At 43.5% G+C, this 16,966-nt stretch overlaps 2 protein-coding genes across 2 annotated transcripts in view; one reads left to right on the top strand and one right to left on the bottom strand.

The window, feature by feature from the left end:
* The first annotated feature begins 791 nt into the window (after positions 1–791).
* The window catches only part of GRN (granulin precursor), a 100,538-nt gene continuing 84,363 nt past the window's right edge, over positions 792–16,966 (top strand). The window contains exon 1 of the mRNA XM_069751420.1: positions 792–1,008. The gene's annotated coding sequence lies outside the window, so the exon portion shown is untranslated. The remainder of the gene's footprint in view (positions 1,009–16,966) is intronic.
* Positions 7,619–15,119, bottom strand: LOC138664593 (uncharacterized). Its single transcript, XM_069751418.1, has 2 exons — positions 14,800–15,119; positions 7,619–10,366 (listed from the first exon to the last, which is right to left on the bottom strand). The coding sequence occupies exon 2, from the start codon at positions 9,613–9,615 to the stop codon at positions 8,146–8,148; it is 1,470 nt and encodes a 489-aa protein (XP_069607519.1). The 5' UTR covers positions 9,616–10,366; positions 14,800–15,119; the 3' UTR covers positions 7,619–8,145.

The raw sequence follows: 16,966 nt of genomic DNA, 5'->3' as shown, positions 1-16,966 counted from the left end.
TTTTGAAGCCTCCAGTGTGAGTGTACAATTTTCATAGTCATGAAAATACAGAAAAATCTTTAAATTTGGTGTGTCCAAACTTTTGGTCTGTACTGTACCTACGATAAAAATTACAGACCTCTCCATTCTTTGTAGGTGGGAAAACTTGTAAAATCGGCCATGTATGAAATACTTATTTTCACAACTGTATATATTGTGGTAGTGTGGTAGATTGGCTTACTCAGCTGCTCACAGAGGTAGACACAGGACTGTATGTATATATATGTATATATGTACAGGCTGTGTATATATATATATATGTATATATATATATATATTATATATACATACACAGCTCTGACAAAAATTAAGAGACCACTGCAAAATGTTCAGTTTGTCTGATTTTCCTCTTTATAGGTTGTGGTGCAGTGACAAGTGTTGCAGCCAGGGGGCGCTGCATGTGCACTTCGGGATGCACATGGAGACATAATTGGGTTGAAACAGCAACTGGTCATGTGATTGATGGACGCTATGTATCACAGAGGTAGGTGGCCCTGTGATGGAAGCCTGGGTATGTTTTGCTCAAGCAGATCTACTACTGAGGGATTTGTTTACATTGGGAAGGCTTCCAGGTGATTGGAGAGATGGGTGGGTCTAGTCACCTACAAACCCACCCAAAGAGGCGTGTCTGAATACGTAAGTGGGTTTTGTGTTGAAGGACCTGTGGTGATGTCACACTCACCTGACTAGCCATGTGACAGGTACCTGGGTGTGGTTACACCTATGAAAAGTAGGTGTGTGTAGCACACGGTGGGAGTGTTTGGGAGACTGCAACTGTGGACAGACTTCCATGTGTCCTGGCTGGACACTACAGAGTGGCCTGGGTGCTGCAAGGTCCTGGACGGTCGGTGTTGGAGGCTCCTAGGAGTGGAGTCCTCCTGGAAGCACCTGGAGACCGTAGACCTGGATGATCTGTGTTGAGGACCTGGGACTGACGTGAAGTCAGTGTGAGGAGTGGACTCCTGAAAGGTAACCCCGGACTGGCGGAATTGTAATATACAGCAGAGAAGCCTATCTGCTACATGAACTGTCTGATGTCCTTTAATGTTCCGTGGCTGGATTGCAATGGACTGTACATAATATGGTTTATGCAGTTTAATAAACCAGACTCATGTGAGGTACCGTGCCTGAGTGCTTGAATCTTGTGACAAGCGAGTGTCCCCCAACACACTCAGGTAGCGTATCCTCACAAGGTATATTTTTTAGTAAACTGTAAATTGTTCCCTTATTCTATAAACGTCTGACAACATGTCTCCAAAGTTCCAAGCAATAAGCAGTTCTTCTTTGTTTGATGGCGTGTGTCTATCCATCATCCTCTTGATTACATTCCAGAGGTTTTCAATGGGGTGTAGGTATATATATACAGTGGGGCAAAAAAGTATTTAGTCAGTCAGCAATAGTGCAAGTTCCACCACTTAAAAAGATGAGAGGCGTCTGTAATTTACATCATAGGTAGACCTCAACTATGGGAGACAAACTGAGAAAAAAAAATCCAGAAAATCACATTGTCTGTTTTTTTTATCATTTTTTTTTGCATATTATGGTGGAAAATAAGTATTTGGTCAGAAACAAACAATCAAGATTTCTGGCTCTCACAGACCTGTATCTTCTTCTTTAAGAGTCTCCTCTTTCCTCCACTCATTACCTGTAGTAATGGCACCTGTTTAAACTTGTTATCAGTATAAAAAGACACCTGTGCACACCCTCAAACAGTCTGACTCCAAACTCCACTATGGTGAAGACCAAAGAGCTGTCAAAGGACACCAGAAACAAAATTGTAGCCCTGCACCAGGCTGGGAAGACTGAATCTGCAATAGCCAACCAGCTTGGAGTGAAGAAATCAACAGTGGGAGCAATAATTAGAAAATGGAAGACATACAAGACCACTGATAATCTCCCTCGATCTGGGGCTCCACGCAAAATCCCACCCCGTGGGGTCAGAATGATCACAAGAACGGTGAGCAAAAATCCCAGAACCACGCGGGGGGACCTAGTGAATGAACTGCAGAGAGCTGGGACCAATGTAACAAGGCCTACCATAAGTAACACACTACGCCACCATGGACTCAGATCCTGCAGTGCCAGACGTGTCCCACTGCTTAAGCCAGTACATGTCCGGGCCCGTCTGAAGTTTGCTAGAGAGCATTTGGATGATCCAGAGGAGTTTTGGGAGAATATCCTATGGTCTGATTAAACCAAACTGGAACTGTTTGGTAGAAACACAACTTGTCGTGTTTGGAGGAAAAAGAATACTGAGTTGCATCCATCAAACACCATACCTACTGTAAAGCATGGTGGTGGAAACATCATGCTTTGGGGCTGTTTCTCTGCAAAGGGGCCAGGATGACTGATCCGCGTACATGAAAGAATGAATGGGGCCATGTATCGTGAGATTTTGAGTGTAAACCTCCTTCCATCAGCAAGGGCATTGAAGATGAAACGTGGCTGGGTCTTTCAACATGACAATGATCCAAAGCACACCGCCAGGGCAACGAAGGAGTGGCTTCGTAAGAAGCATTTCAAGGTCCTGGAGTGGCCTAGCCAGTCTCCAGATCTCAACCCTATAGAAAACCTTTGGAGGGAGTTGAAAGTCCGTGTTGCCAAGCGAAAAGCCAAAAACATCACTGCTCTAGAGGAGATCTGCATGGAGGAATGGGCCAACATACCAACAACAGTGTGTGCAACCTTGTGAAGACTTACAGAAAACGTTTGACCTCTGTCATTGCCAACAAAGGATATATTACAAAGTATTGAGATGAAATTTTGTTTCTGACCAAATACTTATTTTCCACCATAATATGCAAATAAAATTATAAAAAAACACACAATATGATTTTCTGGATTTTTTTTTCTCAGTTTGTCTCCCATAGTTGAGGTCTACCTATGATGTAAATTACAGACGCCTCTCATCTTTTTAAGTGGTGGAACTTGCACTATTGCTGACTGACTAAATACTTTTTTGCCCCACTGTATATATATATATATATATATACGTATGCATATACAGTGGGGGGAAATAAGATGATTTTGCAGGGTTGCCCACTGACAAAGACATGAAAAGTCTGTAATTTAATGCTGTCTTTAATGCAGGTAACAAGTTGATTAGAAGCATCTAACTGGTCTGTAAGAGTCTGAATTCTTAATGGTTGGTAGGGGATCAAATACTTATTTCTAACTGTAAAATGTAAATAAATATATATATTACTTATACAATGTGATTTTCTGGATATTTTATATTCTATCTCTCAATGTTAAAATTAACGTACCCTTAAAATTATATAGACTGTTCATGTCTTTGTCAGTGGGCAAACTTACAAAATCAGCAAGGGATCAAATACTTATTTCCCCCCCTCTCTCTCTCTCTCTCTCTCTCTCTCTCTCTATATATATATATATATATATATATATATATATATATATATATATATATATATATATATATATATATATATATATATATATATATATATATATACAGTGCCTTGCGAAAGTATTCGGCTCCCTGGAACTTTTCAACCTATTCCCACATATCATGCTTCAAACATAAAGATACCAAATGTAAAATTTTGGTGAAGAATCAACAACCAGTGGAATACAATTGTGAAGTTGAAAGAAATTTATTGGTTATTTAAAATTTTTGTGGAAATTCAAAAACTGAAAAGTGAGGCGTTGAGGCATGCAATATTAAAAAAAAAACAAAAAACGGTAAGTGTAAAAGAAGCATAAAAGGCAGGAACACTGTCATTCTTTTTCTAGGAGAGTCCAACCACCACATTCTGTGACATTTTACCATTACCACATTGTGCATGAACTTGACACAGCACAAACTGATTTCTCCATTTTACCCTTCTGCAAATTATACAGGGGAAGTGATACTACTGTGTACACTAGATCATTTATGCCTCAAATAGTAAAGCCATAAAGAAGCTTGAAAAAAACATAATTTTATATCTGATACGACACTTGCATCATGGCCTACAATTCGTGCTTTAAACCAATAACACACAGAGTAAAATAGCCACGTGTTTATATTTAATGTTGAGGGAAGTCTGTACTGTAAAACTTTGGCTCTGCTGGCTAAGAACGTGACCACTTCAAAGTTGGCTAAAACTCAGTCGAACCTCCCAGTATCTGCAGGCTCAACTGACAGACAATTGTGTATGGTGGCCACCCCACTCTGACCCAACAGATGATGTCGGGGAGAGACCGTTCAATCACATGTAATCTGTGGGTATGTTTAGACTTCTGTGGATGGAAGGTATAACACGAGATGTTACATTGTACAGTTTCCCCATTACCTCCAGATGTAAGTAGCAGTTCTATAACATTTCAGAGGTCTTAAATCACATTCTGAAAATTTCAGTGGGAACTGTGATTTTGCAAAGGTTTTAGTCAAGGTTTGTGATGCCCTCTTCACTGCCCCATGATATATATAGGGAATATAAAAAGTCTACCAGTTAAAACCAGTTAAAATACCATTTTTTTTCATACAAATATAAAAAATACCATTAAGAATCATTGCAGAACTTTTTACTGTCACTCATAACCTGTACGATTCAATTGAAAAATGAACTGAAATCTTTTTGCGTGGTAAAATAAATATACAGAACTAAAATAATGTGGAGACATAAGTGTGAACACCCTCTTGTAGTTGGAGATGTGGTGGTGGTCAGAATTAGGCAATCACATTTAGAATCGGAAGAGTACTATCTGTGGTTTTGACTGATAGCACTCATACTCATGTTGATTTATGGGTCTGTGCACGCATCCAATTTTTTTCTTAAGACCGAGTGGTCCGAAGCAAAAAAACATAGCTGTGTGATTAGTGTAATTGGACTGATTTTTTCAGATGGAGAGAGATGGTTGTGTGACCCTAGCCTTACACTCATGTTAAATAGTAGTCAGTACACAGCTGTCATCATTTACAGTGATTCTGATTAACCTCATAAAGTTTAGCTGCTGAAAATGGAGCTATAGGATTAAGCACTTTTTGGGAGCCTAAGAATATGGAAATTGTTCTGGTTCTCTAAATCATCTGACTTTTTGTGCCAGAGCTCCATTGCAAGGAGGAAATTTATTTAGGAAGTGGCTGCGGCCGCTCTGTCACTTCCGCCGGATGTTCGTTTTTCATCAGAAGGCGGTAAGACTCAAGTAGCCTCTGATTGGCCACAGGGATCACATGACAACAATGTCACTTGATCCCTAGCAGAGCCAGTGACGAGACAAGAGGAGAGTAGAAGTGTTATTGTCTTACAAGAGGGAATCATGAAGATGGTGAAAGGGTTGTCCAAGTAGTGGGTACCTCAGGGTATACATATCATGATGTAGTAGGCCCATGTGTATCCCGACCTCTTCTATCTTGTTGGTAAGGATTTACATTTGGTAAAGGCTATAAATAATTGGCTGGAAACTTGTTACAGCATTAGCTGACTGCCTGGTTCCAGTGTCAGCATTGAAAGATGAGCTTGGGTGGGTTGGTCTTTTGTGGGTCTCGATTGTAAAGGACCTGGCTACATCTTAGGTAGACAAACATGCACACAAATTCAGCTTTTCAGTTACTGCCAAAGACTTGTTGTGGCTAATTTTGTGGTTTCTAGCAGCAGAGATGCAGTATGTAAAAAATAAAGATTCAGCTTAGGCAAACGTCTTTCTACGCACTTGCTTCATCTTCAGAGCAGGGCTCCTCTCCCTTTCCCTATGGCTTCCACCCTTTGCCTTTACCAAGGCCTTTTAAGGCCCAATTAGATACACCCTTGTGTCTGCTCATACTAAGGGAAGAATCAGACAACCGTAGAACTCAGAATCACAATGCAATATTTGGAATGGCTGGCAGCTCTCCTGACCTGGGCGTTACAGCTGCATAGAAATACATGCTGTCAAGCTCGAGTCGGGAGAGCCGCCAGCCAGTCCGAGCATTGTGATGCAATCCAAGTTATACAGCCGTCTGACTCTTCCCTAAGCAGCATTTATTTCATTTTTACAAACCTTAAGACCTAGTTGCTTGCAAAAGTTTTGGCAAGGTGTAGAAAAAAATGCTGCAAAGTAAGAATGCTTCTATAAATAGTGTTAACAGTTTATTTTTATCAATTAAAAAAATGCAAAGTGAATGAACTAACAATAAATCTACATCACTGAATATTCTATAACAATATTTGGAGCCACTCAACTACCTCCTGATGGTACTGCATTATGGGTAAGTATCGACCTATTTTTCTCAGCATTGATAGGTGTGTGAGTGGTTGTTTTAGCAGTATTTTGTAAATGTGCTCCCTCTATTTTTGATCTTGGGGTCTTGCTGCATCCCGTATTACAACGGTGCACAACATCTTTTGGTCCAAGGGCTACATCGCAACACTGAAACAATCCCAAGAGCCGCAATTTTTTTTAAAGGGGGAGTTACAGTACATCATCAGAATTGCCATCAGTACATTAACACATCACCAGAACCAAATTTTGAATATTTTAGAAGGATTTGGGTTTTTTTTTAGCAGAAAAAAAATCATCCTCATAATCTCAAATCTAAGTGTTGACACCAAGTTTTAACATTACCATGAAACGCGTGATGGATTGCTACATGTGTACAAGATCAGACGCAAGCTGCTCTGCCCTAGTCCCAGCGCTGTAGTGTTCAAATATATTTATGTCAGAAAGACGGAAATATATTTGAATATTGGAAGGAGCAGTGTCTCCCGGACAGCTCCAAAGGCCGCACATCGTTCAGCTGGCAGCATGCGGCATATGTTTTGCCAACCTGCTGTATTTCATTAGTATTGTGACCTGCTATAATCTGAAAAGATATAATCTCTGTATAATCTCTGTGTGAGAACTGCTGCACCCAGTAATCTAAGTTATACATCACTGGATTCAGTTTATCTTTGCCTACATCATGCTGCTCTCAGATGAGGTAGCAAAAACCTGCTGACAGATTCCCTATAAGGGGAGAGCAAACTGGACATTACCAGCACTACTGCTTTCCTTTCTGTAAACTGCAGGTCACTTTAACCCCTTTGTGCCACAGCCCATTTTTCTTCCCAAAGCCATAACTTCTTTATTTTTCCGTCAATATGGCCATGATGTGAGGGGTTGTTTTTTGCAAAACAAGTTGTACTTTTAAACAACACCATTGGTTTTACTATATCATGTACTCAAAAACGTGCGGTGAAATTGCAAAAAAAAGTGCAATTCCACAACTTTTTGGGGATTTTTTTTATCATGTTCACTAAATGCTAAAACAAGACACCATAAACATGTCTAGGTTCTTTTTTATTTTTAAGTGGTGAAAAAGAAATCTAAAATTTGTGAAAAAAAAAAAATTGCACCATTTACCAAGACCCGCAGCGTCTCCAATTTTCGTGATCTCGGGTTGGCTTATTTTTTGCGTGCCGAGCTGACTTTTTATTGATATCATTTTGGTGCAGATACGATCTTTTCATCAGGGCTGTGGAGTCGGTAAGCCAAACCTCCGACTCCTCAATTGCTATGACACCGATTGTTCTGTCCTCACTAAATGAGGCAGGCTCATACTTAGTTATACAGTCAGCTAAACCGCTATACCGGAGGTCCAATAAGGAGACTGTGGTTGAGTCTGTGCTTTATTAAACGTAGTGGTATATTGATGCGGTGAAACTGTGAACAATGATATACATAGTATCAGTGCATGGCATAGAACAGATACATAATATACATGATATACATTATGCATAACATTTAGAAAGCTAGTGACTAAACTAGGAGTACAACTGGTTAAACTAAGCTAATATAGAGCAGAAATATCTATAGGAAGCATAAAGACATACCGGCAATGCAATCGCAAGGGGGATGAAGTGAAGCGTCTTTCCTTGAAGGCAAACCGAAGAAAGTGAAAGGAAAAATGGAGGGAAATGGAGGCTGGGCTACCATAATGCATTGCAAAGGAGGAGGAGAATCAGACATGGATAATACAAAAACAAGATTGAACTGCCAACATAACTCTGACCGCTAGAGGGAGCCAAAGCACTAAAAACAAATAAAGATATGAACATCCATACTGAGAAACCTGCAATTACGCAAACAGATAATCAGGGTAACAATATTAGATGGCGGAGACAGAACACTCCCCGTCTGGCATCAACGGATGTCACTACTCCTTTCTTCCGAAGGCAACAATAGGACCAGTTCAGATACCGGTCTGGAAAATGTCTTAGGTTCATTCCCTTTGGTCATCCTTAGCTCAACTTTGCGGACGTTGCCGTCCTTGCTCGGGAACGTTGCGGTAACTAGACCAAGTGGCCACTGGTTCCGGTGAATCTGACAGTCTTTCACAAGAACAACGTCACCTATGTTCAGATTAGGTTTAGTAGATTGCCACTTCGTCCGTGGCTGCAGGGTAGACAAATATTGTTTGCGCCACCTGTCCCAGAAAGTATTTGCAAGACTTTGTACCTGTCTCCATTGACGCTTGTAGAGGTCCTTCGCGTCAAATCCTCCTGGAGGGGCACTGGACAGTCCTGTTTTCTGGGTAAGTAAAGTAGCTGGAGTCAATAACAAAGGCTCCTCAGGGTTGTTAGGAACTGGAACCAGGGGTCTTGCGTTAATTATAGCTGCAGCTTCAGCCATGAAGGTTATGAGACTTTCGTGGGTGAGTCTCGCTGCTCCTTCTTGAAGAAGAGTGGAGTCAAGAATTCTCCGTACTAGACCAATCATTCGTTCCCAAGATCCTCCCATATGTGAAGAGTGAGGTGGGTTGAATGACCATGTGCAGCCTTGGTCACTGAGGAACCTCTCGAGAGTCTTACAGTTTAGATTTGAGGGTATTCCTAATTCCTTTGCTGCACCAACGAAGTTAGTACCTCTGTCTGAACGTATGTGCTTGATAGGACCACGGATGGCCATAAAACGTCTTAAGGCATTGATGAAGCTTGACGTGTCAAGGGACTCGATGACCTCTATGTGGATGGCTCTGATTGACATGCAAGTGAACATGACTGCCCAACGTTTACTATTGGCTTGGCCGCCTCTCGTTCGACGTGTAACAACTGACCAAGGCCCAAACACATCGAGACCAACGCTAGTAAAGGGAGGGTCTGGGCTGAGTCTATCTGCTGGTAGGTCAGCCATCTTTTGGGTTTGAGTTGAACCACGAAGCTGACGGCAGGTAACACATTTGTAGATGACACTACTGATGAGTCTTTTTGCACCGATGATCCACAAGCCAGCAGATCTGATGGCTCCTTCTGTAAATAGTCTTCCTTGGAGCTTGACCAGATTGTGGTAATGTTGTACGATTAGGTAGGCAACATGACATTTTCCGGGAAGTATAAGAGGGAATTTCTCCACAAACTCCATCTCAGCTTCTTTGATTCGGCCTCCTACTCTCAGCAAGCCGCTGTTGTCGATGAATGGGTCGAGTTTTCTCAATACGCTGCTCGCTGGTATTGGAGCTTTGTTAGTAAGACATTGGATTTCTGCAAAGTAGGTTTCTCTTTGAACAGTGAGGATGATGTGATTTCTAGAGAACTCTAAGTCGGAGGTAACGTAGGTATTTTTACAAAGATGCCAACCTTTACATTTTTCTGTGCCACAAGTTCTGGTAGCCATGAATGAGCGAGCTATATGTGTCAGGCAGGTAATGGCTCGAGTAAGTGACTTCCAACTTGAGAATCTGTCGAACCTGCAAGATCCAAGCTGGATAACAGGTCATTGTATGTAGTGTAGACACCTGAGGGCGGATTTCAGCATCTGAGTCCTCTCCTACAAGTTCGAAGGTGTCTGGAAAACATTCCTCAATGTACAATAGTTTTGGTCCAGAGAGCCATGTTGTGCTTCCTAGTCGACTTGCGTCAACTGCTCTAGTTGCATGATCTGCGGGATTCTGGTCTGTGGGTATGTAATGCCACTGCTGTGGGTGAACTGATCTCCTGATTCGTAGCACTCTGTTATTGACATAAACGTAGAATCGCCTGGTTTCGTTGTGGATATATCCCAGGACTACTTTGCTGTCTGAGTAGAACTTGGCCTGTGTCAGGTCGATATCCATTTCGGATGCGATGAACTCCGCTAACTCAACGGCTAAGACTGCGGCACAAAGCTCTAACCTGGGTATAGTGTGCTCTGGTTGTGGTGCGAGTTTGGCCTTTCCCATGACGAAACCAATGTGGCACTGACATTTGGAGTCTACAGTTTTGAGGTAGGCAACAGCGGCAATTGCTTTGACAGAAGCATCTGCAAATACGTACAGTCTTTGGCTCTGTGTCATGATCCCAATGGCAGGGGATCACAAAAGGACAAGCACACAAAAAACAGAACAAGCTCTAGGGTGATGGAAACTGAGCTGACCGCGATCCTGAACCTAATTCATAACACTAGCAGTAGCCGGGGGAACGTGCCTACGATGATTCTAGATGTCTCGCGCCAGCCGAAGGACTAGCTTCCCCTATTAGAAGAAACAAAGACCTTTCTTGCCTCCAGAGAAACACCCCATAGAAATAGCAGCCCCCCACATGTAATGACGGTGAAATGAGAGGAAGGCACATACGTAGTAATGAAAACAGATTCAGCAAAATGAGGCCCGCTAAAACTAGATAGCAGAGGATACAAAAGTGAACTGCGCGGTCAGCGAAAAACCCTACAAAAAACCATCCTGAAATTACCTGAACTCATGTGCCAACTCATGGAACATGAGGAGTAATATCAGCCCACTAGAGCAACCAGCAACAAGGAATCACATAACTGCAAGCTGGACTAAAACAAAAATAAAGCAAAACGTGGAACAGGAAAATCAAAAACTTAGCTTGTCCTGAAGATTACAGAAGCGGGAAGCAGAGGTAACAAGACACACTGATTACATTGTTCGCCGGCGAGGAAATGACAAGAAAGCCAGGTTAAATAGGAAACTCCCATATCCTGATAGAACAGGTGGACACCAGAGACCGCAGAGAACACAAGTCACCCAGTACCATCTGTAACCACCAGAGGGAGCCCAAAAACAGAATCCACAACAGTACCCCCCCCTTGAGGAGGGGTCACCGAACCCTCACGAGAACCACCAGGGCGACCAGGATGAGCCCTATGAAATGCACGGACCAAATCAGCAGCATAACATCAGAGGCAACCACCCAAGAATTATCCTCCTGACCATAACCCTTCCACTTGACCAAATACTGAAGTTTCCGTCTGGAAACACGAGAATCCAAGATCTTCTCCACAACATACTCCAATTCTCCCTCCACCAGCACCGGAGCAGGAGGCTCAAGCGAAGGAACAACAGGTACCTCATACTTCCGCAACAACGACCGATGGAACACATTATGAATAGCAAACGATGCCGGGAGATCCAAACGAAACGACACAGGGTTAAGAATTTCCAAGATCCTATAGGGACCGATAAACCGAGGCTTGAACTTAGGAGAAGAGACCTTCATAGGAACAAAACGAGAAGACAACCACACCAAGTCCCCAACACGAAGTCGAGGACCCACGCGGCGACGGCGATTAGCAAACTGCTGAGCCCTCTCCTGGGACAACTTCAAATTGTCCACCACATGACTCCAAATCTGATGCAACCTATCCACCACCATGTCCACTCCAGGACAATCAGAAGGCTCTACCTGACCAAAGGAAAAACGAGGATGAAACCCCGAATTACAAAAGAAAGGAGAAACCAAGGTAGCAGAACTAGCCCGATTATTAAGGGCAAATTCGGCAAGCGGCAAAAAGGTAACCCAGTCATCTTGATCAGCAGAAACAAAACACCTTAAATAAGTTTCCAAGGTCTGATTAGTTCGTTCCGTCTGGCCATTCGTCTGAGGATGGAATGCAGACGAAAAGGACAAATCAATGCCCATCTTAGCACAGAACGTCCGCCAAAATCTAGACACAAACTGGGATCCCCTGTCAGAAACAATGTTCTCCGGAATCCCATGCAAACGAACCACGTTCTGAAAAAACAGAGGGACCAACTCAGAGGAGGAAGGTAACTTAGGCAAGGGGACCAGATGAACCATCTTAGAAAAGCGGTCACACACAACCCAGATGACGGACATTTTTTGAGAGACAGGGAGATCCGAAATAAAGTCCATGGAAATGTGCGTCCAAGGCCTCTTCGGGATAGGCAAAGGTGACAACAATCCACTGGCCCGAGAACAGCAAGGCTTAGCCCGAGCGCAAACTTCACAAGACTGCACAAAAGAACGCACATCCCTCGACAAGGAAGGCCACCAAAAAGACCTGGCCACCAAGTCTCTAGTACCAAATATTCCAGGATGACCTGCCAACGCAGAAGAATGGACCTCGGAGATGACTCTACTGGTCCAATTATCCGGAACAAACAGTCTTTCAGGCGGACAACGATCAGGTTTATCCGCCTGAAACTCCTGCAAAGCACGTCGCAAGTCTGGGAAGACAGCCGACAAAATCACCCCATCCCTAAGGATACCAGTGGGCTCAGAATTTCCAGGGGAATCAGGCACAAAACTCCTAGAAAGAGCATCCGCCTTCACATTCTTTGAACCTGGCAGGTATGAAACCACAAAATCGAAACGGGAGAAAAACAGTGACCAACGAGCCTGTCTAGGATTCAGACGCTTGGCAGACTCAAGGTAAATCAGATTTTTGTGATCAGTCAAGACCACCACACGATGTCTAGCACCCTCAAGCCAATGACGCCACTCCTCAAATGCCCACTTCATGGCCAAAAGCTCCCGATTACCAACATCATAATTCCGCTCAGTGGGCGAAAACTTTCTAGAAAAGAACGCACATGGCTTCATCACCGAGCAATCGGAGCTTCTCTGTGACAAAACCGCCCCCGCTCCAATCTCAGAAGCATCAACCTCAACCTGAAAAGGGAGCGAAACATCTGGCTGACGCAACACAGGAGCAGAAGAAAACCGGCGCTTAAGTTCCTGAAAGGCCTCCACAGCCGCAGGAGACCAATCAGCAACATCAGCACCCTTCTTAGTCAGATCCGTCAAAGGCTTAACAACACTAGAAAAATTAGTTATGAAACGACGATAAAAATTAGCAAAGCCCAAGAACTTCTGTAGACTCTTAAGAGATGTAGGCTGCGTCCAGTCACAAATAGCTTGAACCTTGACGGGATCCATCTCAATAGTAGAAGGGGAAAAAATATACCCCAAAAAAGAAATCTTCTGGACTCCAAAGAGACACTTTGAACCTTTTACAAACAAAGAATTGGCCCGCAGGACCTGAAACACCTTCCTGACCTGCTGAACATGGGACTCCCAGTCATCAGAAAAAAACAAAACATCATCCCGATAATCAGACAAAAATACAGGAACCTCAGAAGGAGTAGATGAAGCGATAGAAATCGGAGGTGCATCATCATGAACCCCCTGACATCCCCAGCTTAACACAGACATCGCCTTCCACTCCAAGACTGGGTTATGAGTTTGTAACCATGGCAGACCAAGCACTAAGACATCATGTAAATTATACAGTAACAGGAAGCGAATCACCTCCTGATGAACGGGAGTCATACGCATGGTCACGTGTGTCCAGTACTGAAGTTTATTCCTAGCCAAAGGTGTAGAGTCAATTCCTTTCAAAGGAATAGGGACTTCCAGAGGCTCCAGACTAAACCCACAGCGGTTGGCAAATGACCAATCCATAAGACTCAGGGCAGCGCCTGAATCTACATAGGCATCGACGGAAATGGCTGATAATGAACAAATCAGAGTCACAGACAGAATGAACTTAGACTGTAAAGTACTAATGGCAACAGACTTATCAACCTTTTTTGTGCGTTTAGAGCATGCTGATATAACATGAGCTGAATCACCACAATAAAAACACAACCCATTTTTCCGCCTATAGTTTTGCCGTTCACTTCTGGACTGAATTCTATCACATTGCATTGTCTCAGGTGCCTGTTCAGAAGACACCGCCAAATGGTGCACAGGTTTGCGCTCCCGTAAACGCCGATCAATCTGAATAGCCATAGTCATAGACTCATTCAGACCTGTAGGCGCCGGGAACCCCACCATAACATCTTTAATGGCCTCAGAAAGGCCATCTCTGAATTTTGCAGCCAGAGCGCACTCATTCCACTGAGTAAGCACCGACCATTTCCGAAATTTCTGACAATATATTTCTGCTTCATCTTGCCCCTGAGAGAGCCAATAAAGCTTTTTCAGCCTGAATCTCTAGGTTAGGTTCCTCATAGAGCAAACCCAATGCCAGAAAAAACGCATCCACATTGAGCAACGCAGGATCCCCTGGTGCCAATGCAAATGCCCAATTCTGAGGGTCACCCCGCAGGAAAGATATTACAATTTTGACTTGCTTAGCAGGGTCTCCAGAGGAGCGAGATTTCAAAGAAAGAAACAACTTGCAATTGTTCCTAAAATTCAGAAAACTAGATCTATCTCCAGAAAAAAACTCTGGGATAGGAATTCTAGGTTCAGACATAGGAGCATGTACAACAAAATCTTGTATATTTTGAACCTTAGCAGCAAGATTATTCAGGCTGGAAGCCAAACTCTGGACGTCCATGATAAACAGCTGAGGTCAGAGCCATTCAAGGATTAAGAGGAGGTAAGACGCAGCCAGACTGCAATTAAGGCTAGGCAGCAAACTCTGAGGGAAGGAAAAAAAAAAACAAAAAAACTTCCTCAGACTACTTTTCCTCCTACTTCAGCCAATACGATTACCACTTTTGGGCCGGCGATACTGTCATGATCCCAATGGCAGGGGATCACAAAAGGACAAGCACACAAAAAAACAGAACAAGCTCTGGAAACTGAGCTGACCGCGATCCTGAACCTAATTCACAACACTAGCAGTAGCCGGGGAACGTGCCTACGATGATTCTAGACGTCTCGCGCCAGCCGAAGGACTAGCTTCCCCTATTAGAAGAAACAAAGACCTCTCTTGCCTCCAGAGAAACACCCCATAGAAATAGCAGCCCCCCACATGTAATGACGGTGAAATGAGAGGAAGGCACATACGTAGTAATGAAAACGGATTCAGCAAAATGAGGCCCGCTAAAACTAGATAGCAGAGGATACAAAAGTGAACTGCGCGGTCAGCGAAAAACCCTACAAAAAACCATCCTGAAATTACCTGAACTCATGTGCCAACTCATGGAACATGAGGAGTAATATCAGCCCACTAGAGCAACCAGCAACAAGGAATCACATAACTGCAAGCTGGACTAAAACAAAAATATAGCAAAACGTGGAACAGGAAAATCAAAAACTTAGCTTGTCCTGAAGATTACAGAAGCGGGAAGCAGAGGTAACAAGACACACTGATTACATTGTTCGCCGGCGAGGAAATGACAAGAAAGCCAGGTTAAATAGGAAACTAACATATCCTGATAGAACAGGTGGACACCAGAGACCGCAGAGAACACAAGTCACCCAGTACCATCTGTAACCACCAGAGGGAGCCCAAAAACAGAATCCACAACAGCTCTGTATCTCAGTAGATGGCACAGGGGTGTATGGTCTTGGCATATGCAAGTTGGAGAGTGCCGCTAACGAGTTCTTCCACTCTTCCCACTGGATCCTCTTATCAGGTGGCAGAGGTGCATCCCAGTCAGATGTTTCCCTAGTTAAGTCTCTTAGTAGGGCCTTGCCTTGTATAGTAACAGGAGCTGCGAAACCCAAGGGGTCGTACAGACTGTTGATGGTAGACAGGACGCCTCTACGTGTGAAAGGCCTTTCTTCCTGGCTGACCTGAAAGGTGAAAGTGTCTGATTGTAGATTCCAGAGAAGCCCGAGGCTGCGTTGCATTGGTGCGGGGTCTGACCCCAGGTCCAGGTCTCTGAGACCATTACATAGGTTCTGAGAAGGGAACGCTTCCATCAGTTCTTGGCTGTTTGAGGCTATTTTATGAAGCCTAAGGTTCGAGCAGGCAAGCATTTCCTGAGCTCTCCTGAGAAGACTGATGGCAGTCTCATTTGAAGGCATGGCTTTTAGACAGTCGTCGACATAAAAGTCCTTTTCTATGAATTGTCTGACATCTGCTCCGTATTCTGCTTCTCCTTCCTGAGCCGACCTTTTGAGTCCGTAAATGGCGACTGCAGGTGAAGGACTGTTGCCAAAGATGTGCAGTCTCATGCGATACTCTGTGACTTCTTTAGTAGGATCATTGTCTCTGTACCAGAAGAATCTTAGGAAGTTCCTGTCTCTCTCTCTCTCACAAAGAAACAATGGAACATTTGCTGGATGTCAGCGATGAAGGCAATGGAATCCTTACGGAAGCGCATAAGTACACCCAGTAGTTTGTTATTGAGGTCTGGTCCTGTCAGCAGAACGTCATTCAGGGAGACATCATTAAATTTAGCACTGGAATCAAACACGACTCTGATCTGGCCTGGTTTCTTAGGGTGGTATACTCCGAACATGGGTAGGAACCAGCATTCTTCAGAGTCTTTTAGAGTGGGAGCTAGTTCTGCGTGACAGTTTTCAAAAATCTTTGACATGAAGGAGAAAAAGTGATCTTTCATCTCTGGTTTCTTTTGCAGATTACGAATGAGAGAGGAGAAACGTTGTAATGCCTGATTTCTGTTGTTCGGTAGACGTGGTCTGTGGGTTTTGAAGGGAAGAGGTGCGACCCAGCTGTTGGTCTCATCTTTAACGAGTCCCTTGTCCATTACCTCTAAGAACAACTTGTCCTCTACCGACATTGCCACTTGGTTGTCCTGCTTAGTTCTCTGGAAGACTGTGCACCCTAACTGATCCTCATAGCTTCCCGACACTATACTGCTGTCGTGAGTAAAGTCTATTAAATGGTTGGGCAGTTGGATGCTGTGTGGCAGTTCCCTGACATGGAACTCATTGTTACAAGGTTGAAACAGAGATGGACGTCCTTTCTCCAATGTATTTGTCAGCATGCTTGTCACAGAAGATGGGGCGTGCATGCGTCCCAAGCATACGTTGCCAATTATGACCCATCCTAGGTCTAGCCTTTGATCATAGGGAGC

The sequence above is a fragment of the Ranitomeya imitator genome, chromosome 2 (genome assembly GCF_032444005.1).
Source record: "Ranitomeya imitator isolate aRanImi1 chromosome 2, aRanImi1.pri, whole genome shotgun sequence".
NCBI classification, from domain to species: Eukaryota; Metazoa; Chordata; class Amphibia; order Anura; family Dendrobatidae; genus Ranitomeya; species Ranitomeya imitator.
The sequence above is the reverse complement of the archived record's forward strand: the minus strand, read 5'-3'. Positions and strand labels throughout refer to the sequence as shown.